The sequence below is a fragment of the Rhineura floridana genome, chromosome 2 (assembly GCF_030035675.1).
Source record: "Rhineura floridana isolate rRhiFlo1 chromosome 2, rRhiFlo1.hap2, whole genome shotgun sequence".
In the NCBI taxonomy this organism is placed as follows: Eukaryota; Metazoa; Chordata; class Lepidosauria; order Squamata; family Rhineuridae; genus Rhineura; species Rhineura floridana.
In genome coordinates this window covers 192195594-192219720 of record NC_084481.1, presented here as the reverse complement: position 1 = coordinate 192219720, position 24127 = coordinate 192195594, and the positions used below count along the sequence as shown (strand labels likewise).

At 42.2% G+C, this 24127-nt stretch overlaps 1 protein-coding gene across 1 annotated transcript in view; it reads right to left on the bottom strand.

Moving 5' to 3' along the window:
* Nucleotides 1-169: 169 nt before the first annotated feature.
* The window catches only part of LOC133377538 (tubulin polyglutamylase TTLL5-like), a 184757-nt gene continuing 160799 nt past the window's right edge, over nt 170-24127 (bottom strand). The window contains exons 15-17 of the mRNA XM_061611787.1: nt 18659-18744; nt 17914-18039; nt 170-766 (exon numbers count right to left, since the gene is read on the bottom strand). Of these exons, the coding sequence (XP_061467771.1) occupies nt 17915-18039; nt 18659-18744 (211 nt within the window). The 3' untranslated portion in view covers nt 170-766; nt 17914. The remainder of the gene's footprint in view (nt 767-17913; nt 18040-18658; nt 18745-24127) is intronic.

The window sequence follows — 24127 nt, the reverse complement described above, 5'->3', positions numbered from 1 at the left end:
CCAACTGCTGGGATAAGGTGGGACCCTGGAAACTCAATTCCTTCAGTACAGCAACATAAGAAGTGTAAATAAATGTGAGGAAAAGCCAACGTAACACATAAAAAAAGTGCCTTCCACTTACTGGGAGTAAAGTTAAACATCAACTAGTTGGAAGTATAATAAATGTAAATTTTAAGCTAAACAAACAAAATGAATGACTTTATTCAGACTGAGCATTTCTATGGCTTCCTGCCAAAATTCAAGATAGCAGCCAGAAGTGTCTATAGTCAAGTCAGCATTTTAACTCCTTGTGCCATTGGTGGTCATATGGTATGAATGCTGCCCAGAACTTGAAAGAGAACCTTGGCTGTTCTCAAGGTGAGCCAAAATGACTGCATGGAGAAAGAAATCTGGGTCTTGGTATATCTAACACAGACACAATTAAGAACTCCTGCCTCATGTGAGTCATAACCAGAATCTGAGGGCTAGCTGATGGAAGATGCAATACAGAATGCAAAGGAAACCCTGAGACTTAAAGCTCAGAGGGACTAGGAAGTCTCAGGTCGGGGCTCCAGCACCACTTCCAGAAACGCTGAGCTGCTCTCTTTTACTTGGGGAAAATTCTGGCGTGTGCGACAGGTCTTGCTATCAATCTGGGTGTTTCCAGGAGCGTGGAATAACATTCATTTCTGCTTCACCTCCTCCTCGCATGCTGAAGCATGGAATTGTTTGTTCACCCATTATTTAGGATTAATCCTTCATTTCAAAAAGTAAGTGCACGCAGGAGCTGAAAGAGAGATAAAGAAAATTGGTGAATAGTTTCAAAGAAGTGAGCGCTGACCCACAGGATATAGGAGTTTTCCTGACACAAATTACAAAACCAGACAAGATTATCTCAAATATCTTTAACTGTAGGTACCCTACTGCCCAGACTAAAGGACAGACTCTGCTAGTCTTTATAATTGACAGGAATCAGCGTGTTTACAATCACATGGCTGCCTTCTCACAGTGAATCCAGGTGTGTTGTAGGGAAACAGGCATCTGCAATTCCACAGGACACCTACAGCAAGCCTATGCGCATCTTCTCAGAAATAAGCCCAACTATGTTCAATGGTCTTATTCTTAGGTGTGTATAGGATTGCAGCTTAACTGTGTTCCACATTGGTCAACACAGTACCCAACAAGGAGTATAGGAAGCTATTATCTGGATATGTTCTAGATGTGGAAGAATATACTAAAACCAGATATTCAATACTGTATGTGACTGAGGTTAAAACTCTGCCCTTCAATGTCATCTCTATCATGATATCCAACAGTTATGTTATTACAAGCAATCCATTCACTTTTTTGCAAAATTATAGCCTACCTTCTTGTGTTTATTGCTCATATTTGCAGATTAAAGCTCCGATATCCCCCTACCTCCTTCAAAAAGGAAGCTGCAAGCAGATCTGGAGTTACACTGTTTTCATTTTTGACCATAATATTTAATTGTTTTATTGAAACTCCTTTCCAATACACACCACAAATTCTTAGCAATATATCAAATTTGGACTGGATGAAACAAATTATGTGGATCACTGTGGAACAAAGCTTAGGAACACAGGAAGCTGCCTTATACTGACTCACAGCATTGGTCCATCTAATTCAGTATTGTCAACACAGAATCATAGAATAGTAGAATTGAAAGGGGCCTATAAGGCCATTGAGTCCAACCCCCTGCTCAATGCAGGAATCCAAATGAAAGCATACCCGACAAGGTGCCTGTCCAGCTGCCTCTTGAATGCCTCCTTTGCTGCAGAGCCCACCACCTCCCTAGGTCATTGGTTCCATTGTCATACCGTTCTAACAGTTAGGAGATTTTTCTTGATGTTCAGTCAAAATTTGGCTTCCTGCAACTGGAGTCCATTATTCCGTGTCCTGTACTTTGGGACAATCAAGAAAAGATCCTGGCCCTTTGTGTGGCACCCTTTCAAATACTTGAAGAGTGCTATCATATCAGTCTTCTTTTCTCAAGGCTAAACATACCCACTTCTTTCAATCTCTCCTCATAGCGCTTTGTTTTCAGTCCCCTAATCATCTTTGTTTCCCTTCTTTGAACCTGGTCCGGTGTGTCTGCATCCTTCTTAAAGTGCGGTGTCCAGAACTGGAAAGGAGAATTCAAGATGAGGCCTAACCATTCCCAAATAAGAGGGGAACTAATACTTCACACAATTTGGAAATTATACTTTTTTTAATGCAGCCTAAAATATCAGGTGCCTTTTTTGCAGCCACATCGCACTGTTGGCTCATATTCAGCTTGTGATCAACAACAATCCCAAGATCCTTCTCACATGTAGTTCTGCTGAGCCAAGTAGAACAGATGGAAAGCTTTTTAATCTCAGTAGGCTGAAAGCAAAAAGTAAGGTAATTACAACCTCTGTTGTAGAACTTCAATATGCCGATGATAATGTAGTCTCCGCACATTCAGAGGAAGATCTTCAAACTATCCTAAATGTCTTTGCAAAAGCATATGAAAAGCTTGGCCTCTTGCTTAACATCAAAAAACCCAAAGTGCTTCATCAGCAAGTGCGAACTAGTCCCTCTGTAGCACCATCAATCCAGCTTAATGGTGCACCACTGGAGAATGTCGATCACTTTTCTTATCTTGGCAGCCATCTGCTGTAAAAGCTGACATCGATGCTGAAATTCAGCATCGTCTGAGCTCTGTGAGTGTCGCATTCTCCCGAATGAAGCGCAGAGTGTTCGAGGATCAGGATATTTGCAGGGAGACCAAAATGCTTATTTACAAAGCCATTGTACTACCGGCCTTACTGTACGCCTGTGAAACATGGACCATCTATAAACGCCACTTTCAACTTCTTGAAAGATTCCACCAACGCTGCCTCTGGAAAATTCTGCAAATTACTTGGGAAGATAAGCGGACTAATGTTAGCGTATTGGAAGAAGCAAAGACCACCAGTGTTGAAACAATGATCCTCCAACATCAACGTCGCTGGACCGGCCATGTTGTTTGAATGCCTGATCACCATCTTCCAAAACAGCTACTTTACTCCCAACTTAAGGATGGAAAATGGAATATCGGTGGACAGCAAAAAGATGTTTTCAAAGCTAATCTAAAAAAATGTAACATAAGCATAGAGAACTGCGAAGCCTTGGCCCATGAGGTCGGCCATTATCAAAGGTGCTATGGACTTTGAAGAAGCACGAGTACAGGGCGAAAGGGACGAACGAGCTAAGCGGAAGGCACGTCAAGCAAATTCTCATCGTGACCATCTTCCATCTGGAAACCTATGTCCTCACTGTGGGAGGCTGTGTGGATCCAGAATTGGCCTCCACAGTCACTTACGGACCCACTGTTAAAGACCTTACCCTGGAAGACAATCTTACTCGGCCACGAGTGATCTTAAAACTGTGCACTTGGTTTCTTTTTCTTAGGTGTAGTTAAATTTCATTCTGTTGCTTTCAACCCAATGCTCCAGCCGATCAAGATCCCTTTGAATCTTGTTTCTGTCTTCCAGACTATTAGCTATCCCTCCCAATTTGGTATCATCTGCAACTCTGATAAGCATTCCCTGCACCTTCTCATCTAAGACATTAATACAAATGAAGAACACTGGGCCCAGGACTGAGCCCTGCAGTACCCCGCTCGTTACCTCCCCCAGTTTGAGAAGGAACCATTAATAAGCGCTCTTTGAGTACGATTCTGTAGCCAACTGTGGATCCACTATCAAGTTGTTCCAGCCAGCCAACATTCAGCTACCTTGCTAATCAGAATATCATGAGGTACTTTGTAAAAAGCTTTGCTGGAGTAGAGATATATTATGAACATAGCATTCCCACAATCTACCCAATCAAAAAATGAGATAAGATTAATCTGGCAGAATTTCTTCTTGATAAATCCATGCTGGCTTCCAGTAATCACTGCATTGTTTACAAGGTGCTTACAGAATGACCACTTTATAATGTGCTCCAGAATTTTCCCAGGGATCGATGTCAGGTTGACTGGTCTACAATTCCCAGATTCCTCCCTTTTCCCCTTTTTGAAGATAGGGACAACATTAGCCCTTCTCGTTATCCGGCATTTCACCCATCCTCCACAATTTCACAAAGATAATAGATAGTGGTTCCGAGAGTTCTTTAGCCAGTTCCTTCAGTACTCTAGGATGCAATTCACAGGACCCTGTAGATTTGAACTCATTCAAAGTGATTAGATATTCCTTAACCATTTGTTTATCAATTTCAAGCTCCAATCCTGCCCCTTCAACTTCATGTTTCCCAGGAGGGTCAGAGACCCTCTTTTGGGAGAAGACAGCCAAAGTAGGAATTGAGCACTTCTGCCTTTTCTTTGTCATCTGTTATCATTTTGCCATCCTCATTGAGTGACTGTATCATTTCTTTTCTCTCTCTTTTACTATGGATGTACCTGAAGAAAGCTTTTTTGTTGCTTTTGGCATCTCTTGCTAACCTCAGCTCATTCTCAGCTTCAGCCGACACCATTCCTGCAATTCCATGTTACCTGTTTGTACTCTTCCTTTGTGGCCCGGCCCTCCTTCCACTTCCTATACATGTGCTTTTTTGTTTTCAGGTCATTTCTAAGCTTTCTGTGAAGCCACATTTGCTTCTTCTGATGTCTTCCCCCTTTTTTCCTTAATGGAATTGTTTGCCATTGTGCCTTTAGAATGTCCTTTTTTAGAAACTCCCATCTATCTTGGACTCCTTTGCTCATTAGGGTTGCTTGCCACACTGTTCTGAGTTTATTAAAATCTGCTTTCCTGTAGTCCAGGATATGTGTATGGCTACTCTCAGCTTTTGCTTCCTTTATAATCAAGAACTCAAGTATAGTGTGGTAACTGTCCCCCAGAGTTCCCATAACTGCCACTTCATCCACCAAGTCATTTCTATTGGTTAGAATCAAGTCAAGGATAACTCATCCTCTAGTTGCTTCCTCCACTTTCTGTAGGAGAAAGGTATCTCCAACACAAGTCAGGAATTTCTTGGAGGGGGCATGTTTGGCAGAATTTGTCTCCCAACAGATATCCGGGTAACTGAAGTCCCCCATTGACTAGCAAGAGTATTTTCCAGCTCAACCTGGAGATGTTGGGGACTGAACCTTCTGCATGCAAAACACTAAGCTATGGTATCACTGAGCTATGCCCTATATATTTAGCAAATTATTTTTGCTAACATCAGTTGATAACTTGGTGTAACACTTGTGTAGAGTAGCATCAAAAACATTAACATTTTACAAAAACATGTTTGTCTCTTTAAGCACCAAGCATCACACAAACGCATAAAATTTGGAATTATGTCTAGACTGTAAATGTAAAGACATTTGTGAGCAATGCCTGATCCAGCAGAACAAATATTCTAGCTATTACAAATGGAAAGCTGGGTCATTGAACAGAAACTTCGGAAAAGCAGCCCAATGTAGTTATTTATGAGAGTGAATTCCCATGCTATTCACTCCATCTTTGTGTACAAATAATCAATTATGCTATAACCTAATAATGACTACAAATGCTAACATATACACTGGTGAAAGTACTGGCTTACTAATGTGAGTTCTGAGTTAAATTCATACTTGTATTTCACTCTTATATTACTTTAATACTGGTATACAAAAACATGTACAATTTCTTTGTGCTAAAGACTGCTATGGAAATAATTATTTTGGGATCCTATTTCACTCTTTCCCCCCACTTTATTTTGAGGAGGGAAGCCCTGTTATAACTATTTGTTTAAGCTAATGAATAAGACTTTGCCTCTTTCCAGGCGTACAGAGGATTTGAGGATTCTGGACACTCCAAAGGCCACTTCACACATTTTGTTTGCAGAACAACACACATGCACTTCTCTCCCCACCCCCCTCCATTAAAACAGTGTTTCTCAAACTGTGTTCCATGGAATCCCGGGGTTTCGCAAAGCAGTCCAAAGGGTTCTGTAGAGAAAGAAGTTGCAATTGCAGACAAACACACACAGTGTATGATTTCCATTGAGCTGCAGCCATGGGAATTAAGTGCACTACGCAAGCAATTGCCCTGGGAATCCTTTCCCATCTTTCCTTCCCTCACCATGTTTTCCAAGGGTTAAATTTATATAGTGGCCAGCAGGGTGATGTAGACAGGGCAGCAGTGCTTACCTGGCTTTCCAACACTGTTGGGTTGCCAGTTACTAAGAGCAGGAGGGGCAAGGCAGCAGGGAGCTTCGTGCAATGTGGGGGAAGCAGTGGAGCCAAATCCACAGTTTCCTGCTGCCTCATTCCTCCCCCTCTCAGTAACCAACAGCAATGTGCAGCATTGGGAAGCCAGGTAAGCAACTCTGTATCTGCCCTGCTACTCGGTTCAATGTGCTGTTCAGGCATTTGTCATGGGAATCCCTTGTCCCCACTTAGCACCTTCCACTGAGCTAGAGCCTGGCAGTAAGGTTAAATATGCTGCTCTTTTAATGCTGACAGAGAGAACTCTGATGAAAGCCTAAAGGATGGCAAACAAACAAAGGCTTCTCCCATCAAAGGAGATGACAGCATTTTTTTTCAAAGTCTCAAAGTTGCTGCTCTGGCTGGTTCTCCCTGGCTTATTCTTCCAAAAACCACCACCACCCCTGCCCTTTTAAAAAAATCATTTAAAAAGAATTTACAGCAAAACCCAAGGTTTTGTTTAAAGAGAAGGGTTCCACCACAACAAAAAGCTTGAGAACCACTGCATTAAAATATATCTTCATATCTACATAAACATCAAACATATATATTTAATCATTTCCAGATGATTATGCCTGATTCATGAGTAGCCAAATATGTAATTTTTTGTTTGTTTGTCCCACATTGATATTTTGATAACAGGAGTGACCTTTTGGGAACATTGACATGAATGAAAAATGTTTTGTGAGCAACTGAGTCGCGGTCTGAGTTTCATTTCATCTTCTTCAATATGACTAATAGCATTGGTTGCACTGGTTATCAGGTGCTTCCTAAACTTAGTTTATTTATTTATTATTACATTTATATCCCACCCTTCCTCCCAGAAAACCCAGGGTGGCAAACAAAAACACTAAAAGCACTTTAAAACATATTAAAACATTTTAAAAAAGCTTTAAAAACATTAAAAAAGGTGGTTTAAAAACGCATTAAAAAGCAATTCCAACACAGATGCAGACTGGGATAAGATCTGTATTTAAAAGGCTTGTTGAAAGAGGAAGGTCTTCAGTAGGCGCTGAAAAGATAACAGAGATGGCGCCTGTTTAATATTTAAGGGGAGCGAATTTCAAAGGGTAGGTGCCACAACACTAAAGGCCTGCTTTTTATGTTATGTGAAACAGACCTCCTGAGAAGATGGTATCTGTAGGAGGCCTTCACCTGCAGAGTGCAGTGACTGACTGGGTATATAAGATAATCTTTCTGGTATCCTGGTCCCAAGCTGCGTAGGTCTTCGTACACCAAAACAAGAATCTTGAACTTGGCCCAGTAGCTAATAGGCAGCCTGCGTAATTCTTTCAGAAGCCAGATAACATGTTGGTGATACCCTGCCCCAGTGAGCAGTCATGCCACTGCATTTTGCACCAGCTGCACCTTCTGAACCAACCTCAAGGGCAGCCCCACATAGAGCACATTACAGTAATCCAGCTGGAGGTTACCAGTGCATGAACAACAATGGTCAAGCTATCCCAGTCCAGAAACGGCCACAGATGTCTTACCACCCGAAGCCGGTAAGAAGTGGCACTCCTAGCCACTGAGGTCACCTGGACTTCTAGCAAGAAAGATGGATCCAGCAGCACCCCTAGAGTACAAACCTGCTCTTTCAGAGGAAGTACAACCCCATCCTAAGCAGGCAACTGACTAATTATCAGGTCGGGAACCACCAACCCACAGCACCTTCATCTTGCTAGAATTCAGACTTAGTTTATTGGCCCTTATCCAGCCCACCACCGAGTCCAGACACTGGTCCATGGCTTGCACGGCCTCTCCCGATTCAGATGTTAGAGAGGAACAGAGCTGTGTATCATCAGCGTACTGCTGACACCTCCAATCTCCTGATAACCGCTCCCAAAGGCTTCATATAAAAGTTAAATTGCACTGGGGACAAGATGGTACCCTGCGGCACCCCACAGCACAACTGCCAGGAGGGAGAAAGACAATCACCCAATGCTATTCTCTGAAAACGACCCTGGAGATAGGATCAAAACCATTGTGAAACAGTGCCACCAATACCCATCTTTCCAAGTCAGCTCAGAAGGATGCCATAGTCAATGGTATCGAAAGCCGGTGAGAGAGCAAGCATAACAGGGTCACACTTTCCCTGTCTTTCTCCCAATAAAGGTCATCCATCAGGGCAACCAAGGCAATTCAGTCCCATACCAGAACTGAACACAGATTGGAAGAGGTCAAGATAATCTGTTTCATCCAAAAGTACTTGCAATTGCTGCGCCACAACCCTCTCAATCACCCTCCCTAAAAAAGGAGTATTTGCAATTGGGCAGTAGTTGTCTCAATCTAATAGGTCCAGGGTGGGCTTTTTTCAGGTGTGGTCGGAACACTGCTTCTTTCAGAACAGCTGGGACCACTCCCTCTCAAAGGTGCATTGACCACACCCTGGATCCATTTGGTCATACCCCCTCTGCAAGCTTTAATAAACCAAGGGCAAGGGTTGAGAGGTCACATTGCTGGTCACATCATCACAAGAACCTTGTCCACATCATTAGGCCACATCAACTGAGACCGTTCCCAAGAAGTTGCAGGAAACGCTGCACTGGACACCTCAAAGGGGACTACAGTAGAAGAGGGGGCATCAAGATTGCTACAGAGATGAGCAACTTTACCCTCAAAGTGCCTTGCAAACAATTCACAGTGGGCTTCCAAAGGGTCTAAAACTCCATTTCCTGAAGTTGATGTTAACAAACCCCTGACAATATGAAAAGCTCCACTGGACGGCTATTTATTTATTTTTTATTTATTTTATTTATTTAAAATATTTATACCCCGCCCTATTTCCAAAGAACTCAGGGCAGATTACAGATAAAAACCATAATCAGTTAAACAAGTAATATACAATTTAAAACAGTTAAAAATGGATTAAATCAACAATAAGTTAAAAAGTATGACTATATTAATTAAAAGCCCGTCTAAATAAAATAGTCTTCACCTGGGCATGAAAGGATGAAAGTGAGGCAGTCAGTCGAACCTCGCTAGGGAGGGAATTCCACAGTCTAGGGGCAGCCACTGAAAAGGCCCTATTCTGTGTTTTTACAAAGCAAACTTGTGAGAACAATGGAATAGTGAGTAGGGCCTCACCAGATGATCTCAAAGCTCGGACAGGGTCATAGAGGGAGACACGATCTAACGGATAGCCTGGACCTAAGCCGTATAGGGCTTTATAGGTTAAAACCAGCACTTTGAATTGTGCTCGGAAACAGATTGGAAGCCAATGGAGCTGGTACAACAGCGGGGTTGTATGTTCTCTGAGCCCAGCTCCAGTTAACATCCTGGCTGCGGCTCTTTGAACCAGTTTAAGTTTCCGAGCAGTCTTCAAGGGCAGCCCTACGTAGAGCGCTTTACAGTAGTCCAATCGGGATGTAACTAAGGCATGTGTCACTGTAGTCAAGTCTGACAGGTCAAGGAACTGGCGCAGTTGGCCTACCAATCTTAGTTGAGCAAAGGCACTCCTGGCTACAGCAGAGACCTGTGCCTCCAGGTTCAAGGCCAAGTCCAGGAGAACTCCCAAACTGCGAACCTGTGATTTCAGGGGGAGTGTAACCCCGTCCAGCACAAGTTGGATCCCTATTCCCTGATCCACCCTTTGACTGACAAGGAGCACCTCTGTCTTGTCAGGATTTAATTTCAGCTTGTTCGCTCCCATCCAATCCATCACTGATACCAGGCAACGGTTCAGAACCTTGACGGCTTCCTTAGTTTCGTTAGATGGAAAAGAAAAGTAGAGTTGGGTGTCATCCGCATATTGGTGACATCGAACCCCAAAACTACGGATAACCTCTTCCAGCGGCTTCATATATATATTAAATAACAAGGGGGACAGAACAGAACCCTGGGGGACTCCATAGGTCAATGGCCAAGGGGTCGAACAGACATCCCCCATAATCACCTTCTGGGTTCGTCCCTCTAGGAAGGACCGGAGCCACCGTAAAACCATGCCTCCAAGTCCCATCCCAGCTAGGCGACCCAAAAGGATACCATGGTCGATGGTATCAAAAGCAGCTGAGAGGTCCAGCAAAATTAACAGGGACACACTCCCCCTGTCTATTTCCCTGCGTAGGTCATCCACCAAGGCGACCAAAGCCGTCTCAGTCCCATAGCCGGGCCTGAAACCAGATTGAAAGGGATCTAGATAATCCGTGCCATCCAAAAATCTCTGGAGTTTGGTCGCCACCACCCGCTCTATTATCTTGCCCAAAAAAGGTATATTAGAAACTGGGCGATAATTACCTAATAATAAGGGGTCCAGGGAGGATTTTTTCAATAAGGGTCTTATTACTGCCTCCTTTAAGCAGGACGGTATTCTGCCCTGAAGTAAGGAGGCATTAATCACTTCCCTGACCCACTCAATTAGTCCTCCTCTGGCATTTTTTATAAGCCAGGAGGGACAAGGATCTAATATACAGGTGGTAGGATGTGCCTCTCCAAGGAGTTTGTCCACATCCTCGGATTGAACAAGCTGACAAGAATCCATTCTAATCAAGCAAGTAGAGGCCAAAGTTACATCCACAGAGACTGTATTAACGTTGGTATCTAAATCAGAGCAAATCTGAGTGACTTTATCTGCAAAATGTTGTGCGAATTCATCACAGCGGGCTGTTGCATGGTCACCATCATATTCACAGGGGTCAGATTTTAAGAGGCCCTTGACCACTCGAAACAGTTCGGCCGGACGAGACTTGGCAGACGCAATGGAGGCGGAGAAGAAAGCTTTCTTTTGAGCCCGCATTGCCACGGAATAGGTCCTTAGATAGGTTCTAGCCCGTGTTCGATCAGATTCGCTCCGAGTTTTCCGCCAACAGCGCTCTAGCCTTCGTCTTTCGTGTTTCATCGCCCCCAGCTCCTTCGTAAACCAAGGAGCAGATTTGGTTCCAATCCACGAGAGGAGGCGCTTAGAAGCGATTGTGTCCACCGCCCTGGTCATTTCCTCATTCCAGAGGTCGACCAGGGCTTCGACAGAATCACCTGCCGAGGTGACAGGAAACTCCCCAAGAGCCGTCAGGAAACCATCTGGATCCATCAGTCTCCTGGGGCAGACCATTCTAATTTGTCCCCCACCCCTGTGGAGGCTCTGAGTCCCAGTAAGTTTAAATCTAACCAGGAAGTGATCTGTCCATGACAACGGAACTGATGAAAGGTCCTCCACACCAAGATCACATACCTCCTGACCAACACAGAAAACAAGGTCCAGAGTATGACTACTTGAGGATGTGATGGAAGCAGAGAAGTGGGCCTTCTTCGCCACCCTTATAGCCACACAGTAGGTGTGGTTATGATGCTTTAATCATGCCCAATCAGTCTCACAGCATGTCTTTTGCAACTTGCGCTCTAGCCATCGTCCAGCCTGTTTCATTGCCCTTAGTTAATTGGTGTAGCAAGGTGCAAACCAGGCTCCACAATGGTCAATATTAGTTCAAGATTATGGATTTAATTTATGGAAGTACTACACTAGCTAGGGCCAGGGTATATATTTAAACATGTGCCTACACCCATTGAAATTATAGATGGGAGGAGGGCTCTACTTAGGAGGAGAGATTCGCAGGGGCTGAAAACAAGGCTCTCTCTCATTTGTGTTTGCAGAAATCCCAAATTCATTGATTGAAGAAACATGTTTCAGCCTTTTCCTGCTACATTTAAGAAAGATATGTGGAAGATAAGAAAGGATAGAGACACAGATCATCTCATATTCTCTCTAAGATATATTAGTCATACTATAGAAAGGAGAAATAAAAGTACAGTGAGACACTGAAGCACTAGCAAATTTCCAAATTCTCTTGATTCAGAGTCTTCAATATAACATGGCAATTCCTCCCTGTAGATGACACATGTATCTGGCTACATCAGGAGGAAATTTCCCAACTGCTAGTGTACCACTGGTACCTCTTAATGAATACACCTGAAATACCAACCATGAAATACCAAACATGGACTTTGGAGTTGTTGTTTTTCTTATGGACAAACACAATTGCCTTGGTTCTGTTATGCAACCCTACCAGAAGACACCAAGTAGATGGAAGAAGTCAGGAATGCTACCTCCAAGTCCCACTCTTCCAAACAGTACAGTGCCTTGGAAAGGTAATCAGACCCCTGACCAATGCTCTCATATTACTGAATTACAAATGGTATATTGTAATTTTGTTCTGTATGGTATTTTATTTTGAAACACTGAAACTCAAAATCAAAATCAATTATTGTAAGGTGACACTGGTTTTATGTTGGGAAATGTTTGTAAGAGACAAAAAACTTAAACATGTTGCTTGCATAAGGATTCAACCCCCCCCCACATTAATATTTGGTAGAGCCATCTTTCCCTGCAATAACAGCTTCTTTGGGGGTAGGTATGCACCAGCTTTGCACACAGTGTAGGACGAATTTTGGCCCATTCTTCTTGGCAGATTTGCTCCAGGTCATTCAGGTTGGTTGGATGTCGCTTGTGGACCGCAATTTGAGTACCCAATGTGCAATTCTTAAATATTAGGGTAATCTTTTACCAGTATTGCAAATGCTGCCAGATACAGATTGAATAGGAAAGGATCCCCTAGATAAGTCAAACTGGGACAACTATTCCATTTATTAAAATCCTTGGCAGTGGGATATGGTAAATCAATTTAATTCAGATAATAAAGCTGAAAACAGCTGAGGCAAGTGGGTTGGGGTGAGGTGGGGCAAGGGAGTGTTGATTAGCTGACAGCCTTTTAAAGCCCCTTCCCTGAGCTAGCATTTTAAATTGGTTGCCTGGGGGAGGGGAATGGTTCATGAGTGTCTGTGTGTGTGTGTGTGGAGGGGGAGTGCTTGGGGAGTGCTTGGAGGTGCCTGGGCTGTATGTGTGTGTCCATGTGTGCCCGGTGTGTGTGCGCATGTGTGTTTGGGGTGCCTGGTATGTGTGTTTGGGGTGCCTGGTATGTGTGTTTGGGGCTGCCTGGTGTGTGTGTGTTTGGGGGTGGGGGATTGGTAAGTGATGCAAGCAGGGGGGCTCTGCCCCCTAGTTTTCTGAATAAAGACCTTACAAGTTCTTTTAAAATTTAGAGAATTTTACCATAAGCAAACAGTTTGAGCCTAAATCTTGAGTACAGCAACTGACAAGAGAGTTCAGTGCTGTTCCAAATACCTCACTAACTGCCCACTTAGCGATGTGCTTGACACATTGCCACAGTGTACACCAAGGCACTGCCACAGGAGTACTGCAGGATTAAGCAAGGGCTTTTCTTTCACAGGTGGTAACAAACAAAAGCAGGCAGTTGACTAAGTAAGCTTCTACCACAGTGTCTCCCAGCTCATCAAGAGGGCCTATTCTATGTTGTAAATAAGATGGAGTGTGCAAGTGACAGGAGAAACTATTCAACCCCACTTTAATATGCTCTGCTCTATTACTTCAAACAATTACTCCTTAGCCCAACACTAATACTGGAAATGCAACACTGGGGATAAAATTGCTTTAAGTACAATACCACTATCTGCATTATATGTGGACAGGCAGACACAAGAATCAAATACTCATGGCTTCCAATATCTTACTATTGAGAATCTTCAAGACCCTCTCAGAGACATGCAGAGTAAGCTGGATCATATATATAGCCTTTTGTCAATATTTTATATCTCCTTTTAGCAATTAATTTTGCTTGGATGCGGGACGAACAGTGACTATTAGCTATTAAAACAGAGATAAGGCAAGTATAGAATATGATATAGAACCAAGGGAGAAAGGCAGCCAGCAGTTCTACAATCCCCTACAGCTTTTTCTGTTATATTCAGGGCAGCTTTCATAATTCCCAGCCTGCCTTCCATGTAGCAACTTTGATGTACTGAGTGTAGTATGTACCCAATATCTGCATATTACATGGAATGCGGTGGTACAATTCTAGACTATACCACTTCAGACTGTAGGTGGAGTGTGTTTGAATAGTCATCCACGTAAAAGTCTCCCATGCTAGCACATCAGGAAGAGATGCTAAGCATCTCTCTAATGTGCTAGTTTATTATATGCAGAGGGTTTCTTTTTTTAGAAAAGGGGGGGGAGAGAACAATGAACTATATCTGCAGTCTGAAATCATACAGTCCAGAATTCTTCCATCTCAATCAATCACCTTATTCTGCACTCAACTATGGAAGCTGGTTAGAGACACGACTATTTCTCTCTCGTTTCAGAGTTCCAAATGCGTTTTCTATACCAGAGTAATACTCTGCAGACTTGGACTATTTAGACCAGCCTTTCCCAACCGGTGTGCCTCCAGATGTTGTTGGACCACAACTCCCATCAGCCTCAGCCATTGGCAATGCTGTCTGAGGCTGATGGGAGTTGTGGTCCAACAACATCTGGAGGCACACTGGTTGGGAAAGGCTGATTTAGACTCTTTGTAGCATACAGCCAGCAGATAACAGGAAACACCTTCTTCCTCTTGTATAACAAAGACAAAGTGACTGACCCAAGGTACTAGGGGCAGGGTATTCTCATAGGCTAAGGATTAAAAGTATCTACCCACTGCTCTTTAGAAGCAAGTGTCAACCTTCAACCTTCAGATTTAGTGGAGAGATGGCTGCAGTGTTTGATGACTTTTTGAGAAGTGCTTTCAGAAAGCAGCTTTGAACTTTGCTGGAATTCAATCATCTTCAACCAAAAATACGAACAGTGAATAAATAGTTGCAATTACAAAAGTTGACTTTAGAACTTCAACAGGTTACAAGGGAAATCTAAGGGTAGAATTACATATTACATATGGTTCCATAGTTCTTTTTTCCTTAGGGTATTTTCATTCAGTCTTTTTGCATAATGCAGCTACTAAGGCTGCAATCTGAAGTGGAAAACTGGTAAAGGGCAGAAGGGCTTCTTAACCTTTTCACCTTCATGCTATTTTTCACTGAAAATCGCCCTCCAGCTATTAATGGGAAAGAAAAACTGAGGCCCAAGAATTTGTTAAGAGCCAGCTTTGCAGCCTCCCATACAGACAACAACAATGTGATTTAGAATGTTTTTGCGCTGGTGGATTTTCATGTGATTTTAGTATTCTATGGTCTGTGGTGTCCTTTCACCCCAAATTGTTTTTCTTCCAGCACATTAATACCTGAAAACTGGTCCTAATCTTGTCTCGACAGTTTCCATCCATCAAGACTGTGCCATGCAAGGAAGGGAGTTATCCGTGTACTATACTACTGATGAACGTTACCAGTTTCCCATATAGTTTTATGGACAATGTGGTAAGCTTATAAATAGTGGAAACAGGGTAAATGACTGTCTGTGGGCATTTACTATCAAACCTACAGCATTACTGCAAATGCACTGGAGCCTTCCACACATTTCAAATGTCACTGCTTCATGGCCCAAGTTCACAGGGAAGATATAGGGGGAGACAAGAAACCTGTAGAGATGGTTTTGAAATGCTTCTGAGGCCAATGGGTTTAACAGATGAGAAGCCAAGCACTCCATCCTAGTCAGGTCTCTAAATTTTCAAGTGAAATCCAAGAGCAGGTGTTCTTTCTACAATACATTGTGATGCTTTTCTACACATTTGTGTCATACAAATACAACACATTTCTTGTTAATCCATCATGGCTAAAAGGCTAAGTAAGTAACAGCAGTAGCAAAATCTATTATTTATGTGCAGGATGAAGAGGGCCTGGACTGGTGTTTCAAACAATCCAGTGAATTTTTCAGATGCCTGCAAGGATCTCTGGGAAGAACTAGTGGTCACAACCATGACTTCTGTGTTTCGGCTAGTGTGCTGTCTTCATAAGTTGTTTTCTTGCCCAATTAGGAAACCAAACCCAAGCACGACGTCACTTAAAGTGATATTTCAAACTCAAGACAACTTGTGCAGTCAGTTATGGCAAGCAAGAGAGGAAGGAAGATGAGAATGAGGAACGGAATTAAGTACATTACTATTGTGCAGGAAGAGATGCATCACTGCACAGAAATCAGAGGGATTCCTGTTTCCAGCTGCTTCTGCTGAATGATTTAAAGATATGGCTGACAATGAAGAGCTGTCTGAAATTATAGCTTAAGATCTCTGGGTCCACAGTTGTCAACAAAAAACACACACAACACAATTAGAATGATGATCTACAGACCACTTCTGGTTTTACAAGAAACCCTTGCGGGCTTCCCCCAGGCACCTGGTTGGCCACTGTGAGAACAGGATGCTGGACTAGATGGGCCACTGGCCTGATCCAGCAGGCTCTTCTTATGTTCTTATGTTCCTGGGAACCTAAACCTACAATACAGAATAACAGAAAACCTGTGTATAGGACTAGAGATGTGCCATAAATTCACTGGGCTCAGGCCTGAAAATGAGCTTCAAGGGCTCAGGAATGCTTGCCTAAAAAAGAGAGAAGCATCAGACCCCCCCCCCAATTTTTTTTCTCAAATTCAGACTAAACTCTGAGTAGGAGAAGACTTCCCAGGTGCAGCCTTGGAAAGCAGTCCCTGTTCAGACAGAAAATATTCTCTCCATCAGTTTCTATGGGCTACTTTATGAGGCTGCCTACTCTACATAGGGGAACGTATTGCCCCAAGAGTCCTCCAGGGGGATGGATTTTTGCCACCCAACAGTAGCTCTTGAGGGTCCAGACTTGGAAAACAATCCCATGCAAATGCATGGAGATTATAATGCAGGTAACTGCATTCTATGGATCATTTGGCAAAAAAGATGTAACTGCTAGATGCCTTCTTGAGCAACATACAGCAAGGTTAGCAAACCATTTCCAACTATGTGCAACCCCACTTTGCTTTGAGGCATTATCTAAGCCTGAAATTGGTGAATTTCAGCTGTTTCTCTAGTTTGGACCTCAACAATTGCATCAGATTGTTGCCCATTTGGAGGGCTTCTTGTGCTTTGGATCATTTTTCAGAATACCCAGCAGGAACTATTAAAGATGATATAGCACAGACATTGCTATATCTGCTCAACATTAATGGGACAATATGGCCACTATGTTTTAAATTTTTTTATAATTGATTTTAACTGTGGTGATGTCTGATCAATGAGCTTGTTGGTTTTTGATTTCTGGTTCTCTCAGACATCCTAATAATGAGGCAATATTAGATACAACTAATAACTTCCCTTTGTTATGTGGAAAGATGTAAATTCTGTTTCCTAGCTGAAATTCCAATTTTGAAGGTGCATTTTTTGGGGAGGGGGTGATTTTTTTCACTTCCTTGCTCATCTCCAAATGGACAGTGCACTTTTTTACTGGAAAAAAAAGAGAATAGAGGTACATTTTCCTACCACAAAATGATTAATAAAGCACTAAGAAAATGTCAAAAGGTCTTGGATTTATCCTGACCTCCTGGCACAATTGTTGAATTCTAGGTATTGGCAAATTAAGGGGTATGGTTGAAAATGTGACTGTAACACAGAGAAAGTCAGAGTTATGCAAGGCTATCATGTATTATTTGTCACAAGAGAGGCGCAACTTGCAAAAAAATCATAATGAGCCTTCATCCCTCTGAGTCATTCCGATGGTTAAAATATGAGGGTCTGGCTGCTTCAAAAGCAAAGAGTAGTGGAACACATGGTATCCTTTGTTTCTTTCTTAGAATACACTGGCAAGTGGCACATTACTACGCACAGACTTGTTGCAGGCCTCTATTATGTCTAGCCTTTTCCTATTCACAAGAAGTCCCACCCTCATGAGTTTTTTTGGAATCTGCCCCTTTTCCTCTGCTAATTTTTTTTTTAGCAGAGCTAGTGGAATTATTGAAGGAAAATAGTTGGGGATCACAAATGTGCTGCCGTTACCTTAATCTGGTCCTCCCTCCACTGGCCTTTTCCTTCTTGGCCCTACAACTGTGTCAATGGTTCTGGTTCGGCTGGACAAAGGTCTAGTTCTGGCGAAAATAATCTGGGGTCCAGCTTCTAGAAGACCTGGAAAATGGAAGAAATGGGTTAGCTTGGGGCAAGTCCTTCCACTTCTTTGCACTAAAGCCTCTCTTCCACTTGGCTTATCACCCACCCATTCTAGGAAAGACAACAAGAGCCCCATGAGTTAAAGGGGTTTCAACATACTCACCAGCATGACAGAAAAACTCAAGATGGTTTGCAGGTGCTCCACTTTGATGTTTGAGATTTTTAGGGGTGAGAAATGCAGCTCCAGCACTAATGTTGATGGAGTGCAAGAAAATAGGGAAGTGGAATTTTTTCCTTTTTTTTAACTTAAGGGGGAAATGTTATTGACTGCTTTGATCGGTCCTCTGTTAAAAATTCAGAAAAAGCTCTGTCCAACATGACATAACTCTAGCACAAGATGCCAGTTCCTTCCACAATCTGCTTTTAAAATGTGGCAGCAAATGCCCCTTTCTAGTTTTTCCTGTATTATACATGGTATCTGTGTGTTGGGCATACACCTCCTGGTGTTTTTCATGACATAGAGGCTATAGCTGAAAACTGACCTTAGCTAGGACAGATACAGTGCTGTGATTGTGAAACAAAAAAAACAAAACTGTGTTTGATGAAAAATGTTGACTGCAGTTCCCCTAGTTCTCACCTTTGCAGTTTGTGAGTGGCTCACAGGATGTAGCACTGTTAAGGCTATTCTGGAATCCATTCAGATGCCCTTCTGTGGAGGTTGCCCTGCCAGACAAAAAAATGAATCAGAATATAGCAGTGGATATGGAAAGCCATGTTTGAGAGGAAAAATTACATCTCTTTAAGGAGTAAAGCCATTCTAGTATTCAGAAACAAAAGCACCAAAAGGTCTTTCTAGACAATTAATTTTTCTGCACAATAAATATGTAGCTGTCAGAAACATGCAGATCTGCCTTATACCAGGTCAGACTATTTTGTCCATCAGATCCTACACTGTCTTTTAAAATCTCTTAAGTAGTGTACTAAAACAACATAGAAACAATAAATCACCATTATAAAAACAGACAAAACGAAATAAAATGAAAAAACAGGCTTCAGCTTTCTCCAGCCTGATACCCTCCAGATGTTTGACTCCCAACTCCCATCAGTTCCAGCCAGCATGACCAATGGTTAGGGATGATGTAAAACATCTGGAGGATGCTAGGTGGAGGGAAGGCTGGGCTATTCTGAATAGAATTAGCTCTCTAGTCTCAGGTGGAGGTCTTTCACATAGTTCATGAGGAATTTATAATCCAATTCTTCTAAAGAATCCAGATGTTCTTCCATGAAGTAGTGCTTCTATTGCAAGGATGTTTCATTTTGTCAGGACTTGTGTTCAGTGAATATCAAACAAAGAAAAGAAATGGTGAGGCTATGCGAGTGGTAACTCTGCTACTAAGATATTGAAATTAATGCTACACCAATTCAGTTGTTGGCATTCAATCAGAAAGGGAAACCTTTTTGTCACAGCCTTTGGTGACTCGCATAGAAGACTGACAGCAAGATGCCGTATGCAATGCTGTCAGGATCAATAGGTTTTCATAGTGAAAAGTTGAAAGTGTGCATCCTCCTCAGAACATGAAGTCCATTCACAAGAAAAAAAAATTCCCTACTCAAGCAGCACTCATTGTTAGGCTGCCAAAAGCTCTGTAAATCTAATAGTGCAGAGATAGAAGTAGACAGAAAGTAAGTGCAGCAAGCAGCTTCAACTTTAATAGGTTGGTACAGTGCTTCTCTTCCTACAGAATATGCATGTCAACACTGAGATCAGTTCATTAATGATAATGAAGTAATTTTATTCTCTCTTTATTCTTCTCTTTCCCTTTTCCAATATCATATAGCAGAGTTCCCCGTCTACTATACTAGTCTGAGTTACAAAATATTAATTACTTTTTTCACTCAATCTCCCATCTCCGTTTTAACCATATATATGGTACATTATGCCCAAGCTGCTGCTGTATCATTTGAAAATGAAAATGATCATTTAAGTTCTCAATTAAAACTGCCACTATTACATAAACAAAGTTAGATGTGGCTACAAATCCAACCACCTGTTGCAAGGTAGCATATTCATCCACACATCAGCCACACCTTTTGTTTTTCACAGCACTGATATGCAGAATATATTACCTCTGAACAAGTTTTGCTGTCATAGCTAATAAGCCACTGACAGACATATCCTCCATCAATTTGTCTAACTCCATAAGGAAGATTACAAATCAACCATAGTGTTGCCCATCCTGCACCTAAAGGTACCAGAGTGGATCACAACAATATAAAATACATTATTAAAAACAGTATAAAACAAAATACATTAAAACTAGAGGGGGTCCTAAAAATATCTCTCTCCAAGTGTCAAAAGCCAGGGTGAAGAGGTGTGTCTTCAGTGTACAACAAAAGCTGCAAGTGAAGGTGCCAGATGCACCTCTCTTGGGACAGAATTCCACAAATGTCTGAGACCAGCAGAACTTCCAAGAGGGCCCCTTCTGCAACCAATGCAACTGTTTTAATACAGGGCTTATATGAGATCTAAATAGAAGCTCAACCAGTAATCTGGCTGCTGCATTTTAGACCGGTTGAAGGTTCAGAGTCATCTTTAAGGACAGCCCGATGTAGAGCACATTGCAATAACCTAATCTGGAAGTTACCAGAGCATGGGGTAGAGTGGCCAAGTCATCTCTGTCCAAAAGGGGCCAAAGCTGGTGAACCAGCTAGAGCTGGAAAAAGGCACTCCTAACCACTGAGGCCACTTGAGCCTCCGGTGATAAGGCTGAAGCCAGGAGTACCCCCAAGCTGCAGACCTGCTCCTTCAAGGGCAGTGCAAGACCATCCTCAACAGGACATTTCCCCACCTCCAAGCATGAGACCTCTAGACACATAATACTTCTGTCTTTTCAGGATTTAGCCTCAATTTATTGGCCCACATCCAGCCCATTACTGCCTCCAAGCAGCTGTGTAGCACCTCAACTGCCTCTCCCAATTCAGATGGTACAGAGAGATAAAGTTGGGCGTCATCTGGATATTGATGACACCTCACTCCAAATCTCCTGATGACAGCTTGCAGTGGCTTCATATGGATGTTAAATAACATGGGAGACAAGATGGAATTCTGCAGAATGGTACAGGACAGCTCCCATGGTGCCAAACAGTAGCCTCCCATAATTACTTTTTGGAAACAGCTCTGGAGGTATGAATGGAACCACTGAAGCACAGTGCCATCAACCCCCACCTCCCTGAGACGTTCCAAAGCATACCATGGTCAACAATATCAAAAGCTGCCATGAGGTCAAGGAGAACAAGCAGGGCTGCACTCCTCCTATTGGACTTGCTCTAACTCTGATATCCTACTCTGTACAAATCTGAATGACTTTGTCCCTGAAGTGTCTCACAACACTGTTCCAGGAGGCCGCTGAGGATGTCAGAGCAATGCTCTCTTGGCCAGATGACAAAAGCCCACTCACCATTTAGAAAAGCTCTGCCAGACAGCTACTTGCAGATGCAATGGTGGCAATTTTTTTTTAATATGTTTTTAACCCTTTTTTAAAAGATGTTTTTAAAGCTTTTTAAAAAAATGTTTTTAACGTTGTTTTGTTATAATGTATTTTAAGGTCTGTTTTTATGATGCTTTAAAGTGTTTTTAGCGTTTCTGTTTGCCGCCCTGGGCTCCTACTGGGAGGAAGGGTGGGATATAAATCAAGTAATAAATAAATAAATAAATAAAATAGCAAGCTGTCTTCACCACTGCCACAACCATGATAATGCAAGCTTACAAATGTTCAGTCAGGTTCAAATGGCAACGGCAAGAGCACTCAGGAGCAATTGTGTCAGTGGTTCTAGACACCTCACCATGCCACAGTGAGACAACGGCTTTGGCAGGAGCGCCAGCCATGTCAGCTGGAAAATCCCCCAGAGCATTCAGGAATCCATAAAAATCCGTAAATCTCCAAAGGTGGAGCACTTCAATGGGTCCCCCACACCTGCAGAGTGGAGTAGCCATATTGAGTTCAAATCACACCATGGAACGGTCCATCCATGACAATGGACTCACAGTGAGCCCCCCAATCAACACAGTATCACCAGTATCACCAGAGATAGTGATTGGCCTGTAGTCACCTAGTGAATTTCATGGCTGAATTGGGATTTGAACCTGCTCCCCCCAATTCACAGAATTACAAAACTTAAAAAAGAAACGGTGTCAGAAAATTAGCCAGTGTGATAATTTGGATGGCTTCATATGTTTAAAGATGGGAAAGAAAAGGAAGCAGAAAAGGGCCCAGGCCTTCTTACAACATCCAAATGGTCAGTCATGAGCCCTCTTCATCTTTTAAATGTATTTTTTCAATATCTACATGTGTATAATTTTCTTACTAATTTATTAACAGCAGCAAAAAAATTTAATGCAGAAGACATTGAGTATAAAATATTCTAGCTCCCAAATAATAAAAACTTTTAGTTTGGCAAGTGGCAGAAGTTGAAAAAAAAACATTTATAAAACAGATTCAGAATAGAGAAAGAATGGATGGGTCAAGTTACTTTAACTGTATGAACATTGTGAAGTATTGGAAAATATCTTTGCTTTTTTGCAGATGTAATGAGAACTTGACATATGTAATGCAGTATGTATATGTATTTTACTTTATTTTTTAAAACAGCCGTACAAAAAGTTACACACCCAGCTCAAAAGATCTACAAATTCCATTAGTAAAATTCATATTCAGTCATAGCTTAGACATATGTTGGGCCATTTTCCTTCTGAAAATTAAAATCTGAAGTAGCCACAAAACGCTTTGGCAGTAGAAAAGAATCACACTTTTGCTCACTGCTGAATTAACAGCACCTTCTACTCAACTCTCTCAGCCTTGCCCTCCACCTTTTTCTTTAGCCTAGTATGTTGCTATATTTAAAATTAAAATCTTTGCATAGAAGACTTAGATGTATCTCTCTATTCCTGACCTCTCAGCATGGACTGATTTAATATACTCAAATTCCATGTACTCTTAGATGTCCTACGGTCAGATACATATACTTTCCAATGAAGTGGCTGATCTTCCACTTGATCATAGGTCCTTTGTTTCCTGACAGCTGCATTTACCCTAATTTCCAGACTTTTCCCCTCTCTCTTTAGTTCTCCTCTCCCCATCCATGGTTAGCCTCGTGCTGTTTTACTTTTCTTTACCTCCTTCCATACTTCACTCACTGTCCCATGTGCCCAAATCTAAGTTCATGCCTACGTCCTATATCAATTACTTTCTCCATTAGTATCAATCTTTTTTACCTCACTATACTTTTTTTTACTGCCCAGGCAGACTACATCTACAGAGAGGACAACCATTCTATGGCAAATATATCAAAATTCACTATCTTTATTATAACAGCTTAAGTTGGAGATGATACATATAGAGATAATGAGCAGGGAGGGCCAGCAGTAGGAAGTGTACAGCACAAAAGAGGTAAGGCTTGAATGGAAGATGGCAGCAGATGTGAAGAACCAGTGCCAATGATAGCTTGTCTCTGTTGCTTTTGGTCTGCGTGCATGGGCATGGCATGTGACCAGCCAGGAGGTAAGAGCTTTAGGATTAGTGATCCCTGCTGCGGCAAGGGCTAAATCAAGGCACTTCTCTTGGATGCACAACTTTTGCTGCTGAAACAGTCTAACAGTTAAGTAGCCTGAATAGCCCAGACACTTGGGAAAAAATGGCACAACGGAAGAGTGTAAAGTGAAAATTTTCTCATTCTAAGTCCCCATTCTTCAAACATGCCCTAAAGGGAAACTCTACATCCAGGATACCACTTTTTGCAAGTAAGAAGATAGAGCTAATTTCTGCTGTATAATTAATTGAGATCACCACCAGAGGAAGCGGTATGGCCACTAGCTTAGCTGGCTTTAACAGGAGATTAGAGAATGATAGCTGGTTGGAGATAGCAACAATGGAGGGATATTCCCTTCATACCCTGCTGGCAGGCTTCCCAAAAGCATCTGGTCTAGAAGGACTGCTCTTATGTTCTCATGGCTCCACTAAAGGGAGAGACATCTCAGTTCCCAAACTAAATTAGAATAAGCAGAAGCCCCCCAAACCCATAACACAGAAAAGGAAATAGTTAATGAGAA